The sequence below is a fragment of the Lottia gigantea genome (assembly GCF_000327385.1).
Source record: "Lottia gigantea unplaced genomic scaffold LOTGIsca_133, whole genome shotgun sequence".
Lineage (NCBI taxonomy): Eukaryota > Metazoa > Mollusca > Gastropoda > Lottiidae > Lottia > Lottia gigantea.
In genome coordinates, this window is record NW_008707481.1 from 462,160 (window position 1) to 473,172 (window position 11,013).

The following is an 11,013-nucleotide window of genomic DNA, read 5'->3' on the forward strand; positions in this document are numbered from 1 at the left end:
AGAAAGGGTCTATCTATATCAATGAAGGATATAGGTGATATCGAACACAGGGACTCGAGTTCATTTACTCGAACGCCAGTCAACGTGTATTGGGAAATATTGAATAAGAGTGGTCTCTCCTTCCTGTCCGTCGGTGTTGGTAAATCTAAATCATTTAGCATTAAACACTATAATTCTATTGTACTGTATTGGAGTTAACCATTTTTACCATTTTTTTTCTGAAATACAGTCATTGTGTGGCAACGTGAAGAAGAACAGTGGCTCAAATACCATAAGAATTGGTTGACCCAGGTCCACGGGTCCCCATCCAAGAAAAAATATACATGTATACTCAATTTAAAGAAAAATATACCTAGGTAAATATTTCAAAGGTCATAAAAAGATATTAAATGGTTCACGAATATTTTTTTTATAGCCAGCTATCTCTGACTGTTGTCGTCAGTTGAAATGAGTTGTGCTACCAGATGCGTTGACTGCTTAAATTAGGTGTTTCTTCATGACATAATTGTGATGATTGTATCTAAATAATTATCTTGACATATTTAGGGACGTGATTTGAATACGATATGACCATCTTAGCATTTGACAACTATGTAGGCTACACTAGATTTTTATATCGAGTCCCTGTGGTCATTCGAACACCTAATATCTCCCAGGTGTATTTCTGTGTTGGTAACGGTAAATTTGACCTCATTTTATACGTCATTACGAAGCTAAGTGTGAAAGGAGAGACAATATTTTTTCTCGATCTGTTCAATACTAGGAAGTTCTATCAAAATATTGTACATATAAACAAAGTCATGTGACTCCTCCAAGAGAGATATCAGAGGCCTGGCAAATTTAGTTTAAATTTATATGACACCAAAACCTTCCTAGCAAACCGAGCCACTTATTTCGAATCCTAATCAACAGGATTATCACTGGACATTATCTTAATTGCCGGATGTTCAAGCCATTGATAATGATAAAGTTCAGCCTTAATCAGTGAAGCTGATAAACTGCGTAGCTTAGAATACAATAAAATATTGTTTATAAGGGAGAAGTTGGAAGGAAGTATAAGGGTCTACAAAGAAAGCATGTTGGTCGATGCATCTAAAATAAGCGAGTATTATTCCATACAACTCTTCTTCTGTTGATTAATATGTTAGACAATGAATTATTCTACTCGTGTTCTTTTTCCAACTGCCTGTTTATACGTACTCGGTACAGTAATCGCTTAGAAAATTTCATTTGAGCCATAAACTTATTTCTATAAAATAATGAGTATAAAAGTTAATCTTCCTGATTGAGATCAAACTCCTTATGAAATACCCTACTTCAAGTTCAAGATAAGTTAAACCCGTCAAGATAACATGCCTCTTGGTCATTGGGTCGTGTGAAATATTTATTTACAATCAAAAGTATGTTTCCAATCATAAGGTTACAGACCGAACAAACCGAACAGAGTAGCGAGCAGTATTTAATGCGGACCGGGGCAATACTCAATACTGGTTACTGCAGTCCTTAATTTCATTTAAATCTTTTCATTTCATACTGAAAAAAATCATTCATTTACTCTACAATATCCCTTCGTATTCTTTGTTCTGCTCATATAATAAATTTTACGGCAAAAATTCACATTCAACCCTCTCTGCTCTTCCGCCTTAAAAGTCAGTAATATTTTCCCCACCCAGGATTTGTTGATTAGTTACAGATGTAGCAACACTGTAAACATTAGGACTAAAGAAAGGAGATCATTGCTTTGTCATTGTTAATACAAGAAATATTACACATTATCATATGATTAAAGTAGAGGTATAGGCCTAAACAATTACTTGATCCTTTATTTTTTAATGTAGGCCATATTATGCTATGAAGTAGTGGTCAATTTTAACACTATTACTGATTGACTTAGCTAAAATATTCACGTTTCTGAAACTAAAGTACTATTGGTCAAAAAAGAATGGCGTATCTGTCCCTTTAATATGAGTTTATTTACAAATTTTCTAGAATCAAATTTCCTGGAACCCATTTTTTTGGAAGATTCGTGTCTTATAGTAGTCCAAAACATCTGCCTCTACTCCAGCCTCTGATGGATATCTTGACAGTTTTCAGCTGCGCACGCAAATTTAAATTGCCGTGGCTAGATCAGTTTCGCCCAAAAAAAAAACCGGAGACCTGGAACCGGAGACCTGATATAGGCCTAAATGGTGTAGGGAGAAAATGATGGTATGACTAAACTACAAAAGTATTCATCTTTCCAAATATACATGGGTCTTGAGGTTCCGAGGTATCTAAATATGTTTTTTAAAAAACCTGCACCTGCGGAAAAGCGGATTGCGCCCATTTAACAGGGCTTATTATTTTTGTCTCTACACCAACTGACATCTCTCCAAATAGCTATCAAAGGCTGGAATAGAGATAGATGTTTCGGTCTAATATTATAGCAGTAGATTCATTAAGAGATTTTCAATTCCTTTTAATTCATCGAGTATAAAATCATTATTTACTCTACAATAGGTCCCTGAATATTTTTTGTTCTGCATGAAAGAAAGCCTAACTTTAAGGTCTAGGAATAGGTCGAGATAGTGCCTTCGGATTTTTCAACCCCGTTTTCCCCTGTCAGTGACGCAGGGCTGGTATGGATAAAGCTTCTAGTGACCCCGTGTGCTACAGACTGTGGATGTTTAACATCCATCGACAGTTAGAAATCTAAAAAAAAAAAAACCTGACTAATGCCGCTGTCCGGGCAAAATTTTCTTCATTGCACCCTGCATGGCTTTGCCCGTCTTCATTAGCCCTCGCGGTTCAGAAAAATAGGACGTAAACTTCATTCATTCATCTCTCTTTGAATGAAAGGAAGACGATTTTAACACATTCGGATCTTTCGCTTTATTATAAGTGTTCTCAGAAACAACTCTACTTCAAATGAAAACCGAGATTTCCGACGATTAGTTCGAAATACAAAGAAACAAATAGCTTTATCCAAATGAATATATACTATGTGTAATTTATGGCTTAATAGGTGAAAAAGACATAATTCTAATTTTGTTATGCAGAAATTGAGTCACTTTTCGTATATAGATGCTGATGAGGTCGTAAGTTGCGTAAGTTGAGATTCATCTCGCGAGAGTTTTAGTCTTGTTCTTCCAGGCCTAATTTATAAATAGGGAATTCAATAGTAATGTTATTAGTTCCGGATAACCCTTACTACATTTAAACAACATGGCGGCGTTATTAATGAAGTTGTGAAGAAATTCTTCGAAATTTTTTTAAATTAAGTCCTTAATTACCGTAATATCATTTTGAAATAGCTGTCTGTAAGCATGGCGGCCTTTTCAGAATCAGAACCAATTGATAGTGATACATTACAAAGACTGACTAAGATGCTATGGGGCAACAATGTAAAAGAAGACGTTTTTGACCGGTGGTCACAAGGTTTGTTTACATTGGATTTTATTACCAAACTATGTGTAAATAACCATGTTATGATTTCATCCAATGATGAGGCCCAGATAGGCTTTTAACGATAGAGTTTATGGCACAATTTTCGTAAATGCAATCATGCCATATTTGTTTTATTAAGGAAAATAATGCTCAGTGGTGCATGTATTGGAAAGGGTTTTGGTTGTTTGAAGTCAATAAAGTTGAGTCCTGAGAGTGAGAGGCAGACAGACAATAAGAGATCTCTCCACACTTATTTTATGGTTTCAGGTTTTATATTTAGTGAAGATGAACCCACTGCTCTTGCTCAACTTGAAGGTGGACCATGTGCAATAATAGTTCCAGTACAAGCTTATATTCTTAAAAACATATTTTTCTCAGATCATCCTAAAGTAGAACTATCAAACTTATCAAGTAAGTACTAATTCCGTTTTTGCATGGTTGGATTAAATTTGAATAAGAATGGTGAATACATCAGGCCTAGTTCATTTCATTCACCTTAGCCCAAAATTAAAGTCAACATTTTTGGGCTTTAATAGTCTTAAGAAGAACGAAAATGCACGGAAATCGCATAATCCCTTCAAATATACCTCAAACTAGAAATTTCACTGTCTATTTCTATATATGTGTTTTGTATATATATGGCATAGTCTCACTAAAATTCCTGTTGAGTTTTTAACTTTTTAAACATGAATAATTATGGATACACATGGATTTTTATAGGCTCAAATTTGTGAACACTATTACTGATTATGTAAGCTAAAAAAAATTCCTGTTTCTGAAACTAAGGCAAATGGCATTCTTTTGTGGAATTAGTAGTAACAAATATCTGATTATTTAATTTTATTTTTCAGAAGAAGAATGTTGTAACTATCTATACAAAGCTTTAGTAGAAATTTTATTGTCTGTAAATAGTTCAACCTACTATATAGTAACATTATCAGAACCACATAGTAACCAAGATGGAGGAAGTAATACAACTTGTCAGGGAAATAGTGAAAATAGGGAAACTGGTGAACGTGATTTTAAAAGACGAAAAATAGACAGGGAAACATTCCACACTAGATTAAGGTAATAAATCTACATCAATTGGCTAAACAATATCATGATAAAAGAATGTTATACCACACTATATAACCAAACAATTTGCATGACATGTTTTGAGCTGATTTAACATGACAATTATATTTAATACCCTGTACATGAAAGTATCTCCGTTTCACCACTTTCTTTGTTTTATTAATTATATAAAATGACAAATAATATCAACAGCCCTTTTTGAAAAATTTGCTGTTTGCATTGATTTTTGAGAAACTAAAGATGTATTATATCTTTCTTTTTTAGGTTTTTAAGATGTGAATCAGAAAATGAAATGAAAAGAGCAGTAACATCATTATTACCTGTATTTCAACAGAAATATGGTTTATTATTATATATGTATTCTATTTTATTATCACGGGTAAGATTGATATTATTTTATTCTGTATACTGGGTACCATATTTAACAGATTTTAGGTACTTACTACTTATTGATCGGAGAACTTCTATTATGGAATTGAAAGAGGTTTACCACTGAAGTATTACATCCATACATGTGTAATCTACTGATGTTGTCAGGTTTCTACCGGTTTTGCATGTTGTCTACCGCTCTACCAACGGGATACCCGATTCTACCGATTTTTGGTTTTTTTCCTGATCAAATTTTCACGGGACCTACCTATCTATCATCACTTGTATCTTAATTGGCGGTAACATGCATTAATCTCATCACGTAATAATATTATCATTGCCTGATTAATCAATCCCCCAATTAATATGGTAATTTGATCTATTTTCACCCGATAATGTGTATTTTAAGCCGACATGACACACTTTTTATAACAACATCCGGTAGATTCTACTTTCGCTTTTATAATAAATTTTACGGTAGCCCTACTTTTACTAAAAAACAAAATCTTGAAGTCTTCTCAATATTTTATACCGTCAGTGCCAATCAGCGAGGTCTATAATAGGCCTATATAACATAGACGTCGTTTCAGAATTGGCATCATACGTGACTGGATGTCCAATTCTTATGTAAACTCAAACTTCGTTTCATAAAATCGTTTTGTAATTTTACTGTAGCCTGTAAACATTCATTTGATTGCCTGCATAACGGGCTTACTTATTACAAGTCTTACCATTCCGAAGAACGTCAAAATGGAAGCGGAAAATTCAATTCAATACTTCGTGAGAGTGTTGCAGGAAGTATATAATGATCAGACTGGAGATATTTAAGATGTCATGAATTACACCTTTGGAAAAAGTAACATTGCCAGTACATATTATTTACTAAATATTGCTTTCAGAACATACTGATTTTTAATATGATATTACATGTAGGCCTACCGGTACCATTTAATTTAGACGGCTGGGATCATGCTTGCTTTCTTGTTTTCAAACATCATTTCACCATGACATTATTTTTGATTCAATCAATAGGGCCTACTGAAGAATGATAATATCAAATTTTTTTTGGGCCCCTAAATTTAAAATATCAGGCACTATTTCTAGAATTGTCCATAATTATAGATTGTTAATTTTAACTGTGTCATGTAGGCCTACGATCAATTTAATTAATTTACAAGGCTTAAAGCTTATTTGAAAAAAAAAAAAAGAAAAAAACAATCAATTTGGAGTTTCAAATCACGAATTTACGCGCTTTTGAAAAATCTCCCGACGTTTCACCCAATCTTCAGATTTTTCAAGGCAAATCTCCAGATTTTTTTTCCTGACCTGTACACATGTATGATTACATCTATAACAACAACAATCCAATGATTAAGTGTTTGTTTATTATAATGCAGGGAATAGACCAGATCAGAAATGAAGTAGGAGATAATGATGAACCTTTAATAGATGGTGTTCATGGACATGGCAGGTAAAACACATACACCTTTCAGATCTTTAAAAACGTGAAAACCTGAACGTGACTGACTCCTGAAAATATTCCAGATAGGAATTTAGCCTACAGCACCTAATTTGATAATCCACAGTACTGGTACAGTCACTTTCACGATTGTTATTTGTGACCTTGGAAAGCACTTACATAGGTGCTTTTAGGAACTTTTTCTCTCTTAATACAATTTATGTCGGCTTTCATCATTTGTATGCTATCTTTAGATAATATTAACAGAAATAACTGATTAAAACAGTATTGCATCAACCTGTCATTTATAAGAATAAATTGTCAAGTTTTTTTTCTGTCTATTGATTATGTGAATTAAATGTTATTTTGTAGTCAGAGTTTGATTAATCTATTGATAACAGGAAGAGCTCTTTCTAATGTTTTTGATAATGAAAAAGATGTCTGTGGTTTGAGTAAGTATTTTTAGAAATCTTTTTCACCCAATTTTTAATGTTGTAAGAGGATTTACATTAGTGCCAAAATCTGACAAAATCTTCTATTTCTATTGTCGTGGTAAAAATCGCCATGATATACTATAGAAATTATGCCATATTGTATTGGTTTTTTTATCATACCAGTTTTTCACATATGAATATGTCAGATGACCCAGAGTTAAAAACTAGATTTCTAATTTTAGTATTACGTGGTATACAGCAACAATCAGTAGTGGGTTTTCTAACATTATTAGAACATATGAGATATTGTGAGGTTAGTATTGGTTAGTTTCCATTAAGAAAATTTCTGAATTCATCTTCCTGAGACACCCAATTCAGGCTCATAACACATTTGTTCTCCTTATATACCTCTTGAAGAGAACTTCAAACAAATAAAAATATAAAGTATTCCTGATAAGTCTTTCAATATTACTATCAAGTCACAAGATTTCTTATTCATTGACCTCAGGTAACTGAACTCTTCATTGTTTGTATATTATATATGATACTATTAAAATACTCTGTTTATTCTTCAGGTTGGTTGGTATTTAAAAAATCCATGTGTTCCCATTTGGGTGTTAGGAAGTGAAACACATTTAACTGTTTTGTTTGCTAAGGTAAGAACAATATATCTCTTCCATAATCTGAGTAGCAAGGCAATAAGATAATATGAGCCTCAGTGTAAGTTAGAATGTGGATGGTGTTTTCAAGAAGACATACTATAAATTTACATTGAAAATAACAATATTGACCATATGATTTGAATTTTTTCAGGACAGAGGTTTAGTAGAAAATAATAGTCCTATTAAAAATGCTCAACAAATATTTGCTACTTTTGATCCAGAAGGTAGGTACTTATATTGAATTTTCTTTCTTCAATACACATATAATGACATAAATGATTAATAATTTCTCATTTGAGAATTTAAAATACACATATAACATTTTGTGATATTTGATCTTATATAGATACATATTTTAAACATGTACTGTTAATTGGAAAGTTCAGATCTTCAATTATATTGCTCTTGTGATAAATGTATGTGAAAAATTTCTTAGCCCTGATTAAGGTATTAAGATGAACTGTATTTTACAATACTAGGTAATGGTTTTATACAGACAAGTCAATTAGGAGATGTTATGGAAGCGTTAAATTTATTCTGTGATAAAGAATAGTGAGTAAAACATGTTGATTTATCTTTCTTTGGTCCATTATCAAGCTTAAGAGGCTATGAGAGGCCTTAAATTACTTTTCAAATTCAATTGTTTTTCCCCCTGAAATGAAGGTGAATTAGATGCTACTTTGAATACTGAGTTGTGATACACAAAGCAACAATAAGTTCTATCAGTTAAATGAATGTAAATATTCAGATATAAATTTGTTGTTGTTAATAACACACCAAAACAGTATGATGTGAAGCTGAATATAATGATATTTTGTATCTATATTTGTAGTGTTGATATAATGAAAGGTAAATTAGATGGTGAATCATTAGGTATAATAACCTCTAGTAGTTTTCTTGGTGAATTCTATGCCGAGGAATTAAACAATGCCTCTACACCACAGAAGTTTGAAATTCAGCATTATAATGGTCTAGCTAGGTCTTGTCACAATAAGAAGGTAAGTATTGATTTAAAATGGAATTAATACATTTCACTTTTACCAGGAATTTTGATTTTGTCATGTTCAAGTTGATAAATTCTCTATATTTAAGAAATGAAATGAATGGAGTTTAATGTCCTACTCTTTCTCTTTATATTTCAGATAAAATATGTGAAAGGTACAGCAGAATTACCCAATGAAATAGAACTACAAATAGTAACTGACACGTCACCTATTAAACTTTGTTTACAAACAAAATGGCCATCAATAGAACTACGGTGGCAAGGAGATTTTATACCTTCGTTAAATTAACAAAGTATTATGGGATGTAGATATAAAAGATTTTTATTTATGATGCTCTTAAAGAGATTTTAATTTATAAAACATTGAAAGGAAGTTCTCATAAATCAAAAGGCTATGTGTAGCTATGCTTCAAGGATAAGTATTTCAGTTGTTTTTAATGAATCTCTCTCTGTAACAGTGTGCGAATCTTGTTATCCTGCTGGATCTTTAAAAAACTATTTGACACAATTTGATGAACAGGTGTGTGGAAATATTCTCATTCTAGTGCTTATTCGTTCAAAATGTGGTCTGGTGGACTTAATAGCTTCCAGATGTTTTACCATGTTGAACTGAGGTGTAAATTGTCTTAATGGAGGTTAAAAGAAGAACATAGTGATGTACTGTCTATATCAATTCTGGTATAATATACATAGTCTTAGACTCTAGAACAGTGAAAAACAGAAGATTCATTTTATTTTGTGTGTAAAAATCAACTCTTAGTAACAGTTATTGTTTTCAGACCACATTATAATGGACCAATGAGATATGAATACAAAAACTCTTGTGTTGACTATGGACTCAATTTGAGCAGTCATGTTGAGGGTAGATTTATATCAAATGCACTGTTCTCATAATAGACTTGTGTAATGAATGATATGTTCTTGCTTAAACACCAAGCTTCCTGTGTGTTCAGGCTATATTTGTGATTAATACTCATTTTGTACATAGCTATTGGTTTATAGTTGATATTATTTTAACCTTGATGTAATCATAATGATTTTAAGAATTAAGCTCATCAATAAGAATTGTCGAACTGTATTTTTTAGAATGATAATCCCTTGAGTTTGTATATGTCTCTATTACCGAGGTTCCTAACCTTCCAAGTAACAACCCCATTCAAGAAACTGACATCAGATCGCAACCCTTCAAAGTAAAAGCTTCCAATGCACATGATCATAATGTAATTTGGCTAACACATGAGCATCAACATCCTATTCTCTTCAAAAATATCGAAAAAATTCAAAAAACCTGATAGGTACAAAAAAAGTAAAACATTTTAGGACTTTTGATTATATATTTGATTCATATTATGGTATTCAATTTATTTCTTACTCCAATAATTTCAAATATTATAATGTAAAAATAAAAATCTGTTTCTTTCTTTTATATTCTATATATAATACATCGTGTCCACCCCTATTCGTCACACTTCCTCGGTGGCATGGTAATAAAAATTACGTATTCATAGCTAAACATTGTCCAATCAAAATTGGCCCTACTTTATTGGTAGCAAATTTCAGCTAATCAAAACAAATCACTCGTTATGATGCTTTGTTTGCGAACATAACCAAATGAAACTACAGAATTGAGAAAGATTTTTGTGAAAGAATGGAAGCAAAGAGAAAATCAAACCTTACTTTGGAATATTTACTTGGAAAGAATGTGTTCTTATCTCTTCAAACGGGCGGCGTCAAAGCAGTGTTGTGTTTTGTTTACATGACCTCATTTCTGTTTTACTGATCTGATTGGTCAGATTTAAATGCCATCAATCTCATTTCCACGCCCCCAAAACAAAGTGTAGTAGGCTTAGTTTAATACAGGTTAATAAGACCATGTCAAAACCCATATTCGTGACACGATGTATAGTTTAGCTATATGGACACTTCAATCAAGGCAGTTACGTTAAAGATAGCTTGCGTTGCAAGGTAACATATGCCCACTGGCAGCTGTCAGAAATAATAAAACAGTCTTTAGTGACTAAAGTACGAATTTTCTCATATTGAAATTATTTATGCTGAATAATTCCACAAAATTTTTTAGAATCAATATCAATAACCCAAATACAACAAACAATTAAATCACACAGCTCTAATCAAGGGCAAAAAACAACTTTTGATGCGTGTTTACAAAGTCAAGGGCAATAACTCAAAAAATGTTCATCAAAAATATCTCTTGTTAGAACTTGTCCGAGATCTTATCAATTCCAATGATCACACCAAGTTTCATCAGAATCGGTTGAAAACTGTAGCTTCTATTGTGCTCACAAACAAATTTTGACGCGTTTTTCATATTAATGGCAATAACTTAAAAACATTTCATCGAAAATATGTCAAGTTAGAACTTGTCCGGGATCTTATCAATTTCAATGATCACACCAAGTTTCATCAGAATCGGTTGAAAACTGTAGCTTCTATTGTGCTCATGAACAAATTTTGACGCGTTTTTACAAAGTCAAGGGCAATAACTCGAAAACCGTTCATCAAAAATGCATCAAGTTAGAACTTGTCTGAGATCTTATCAATTCCAATGATCACAACAAGTTC

General features: G+C 32.3%; 1 protein-coding gene across 1 annotated transcript; it reads left to right on the forward strand.

Annotated features, from left to right (window-relative positions):
- Positions 1 to 3,193: 3,193 nt before the first annotated feature.
- LOTGIDRAFT_225148 (hypothetical protein) lies at positions 3,194 to 9,855 on the forward strand. The gene is made up of 12 exons (XM_009049303.1): positions 3,194 to 3,417; positions 3,694 to 3,837; positions 4,278 to 4,494; positions 4,768 to 4,882; positions 6,270 to 6,343; positions 6,704 to 6,783; positions 7,008 to 7,078; positions 7,341 to 7,421; positions 7,579 to 7,651; positions 7,907 to 7,979; positions 8,260 to 8,425; positions 8,570 to 9,855. Exons 1-12 carry the CDS (start codon positions 3,306 to 3,308, stop codon positions 8,717 to 8,719), a joined length of 1,356 nt encoding a protein of 451 aa, XP_009047551.1. The 5' UTR covers positions 3,194 to 3,305; the 3' UTR covers positions 8,720 to 9,855.
- Positions 9,856 to 11,013: the final 1,158 nt, after the last annotated feature.

What these genes read in the sequence shown, in the direction of transcription:
- LOTGIDRAFT_225148 (XM_009049303.1), top strand. Translation starts at nt 3,306, where the DNA reads ATGGCGGCCTTTTCAGAATCAGAACCAATTGATAGTGATACATTACAA. An exon ending in GGTGTTCATGGACATGGCAG is followed by an intron (nt 6,344 to 6,703) that starts GTAAAACACATA and finishes GTTATTTTGTAG; the next exon opens with TCAGAGTTTGATTAATCTAT. An exon ending in TAACTGTTTTGTTTGCTAAG is followed by an intron (nt 7,422 to 7,578) that starts GTAAGAACAATA and finishes GAATTTTTTCAG; the next exon opens with GACAGAGGTTTAGTAGAAAA.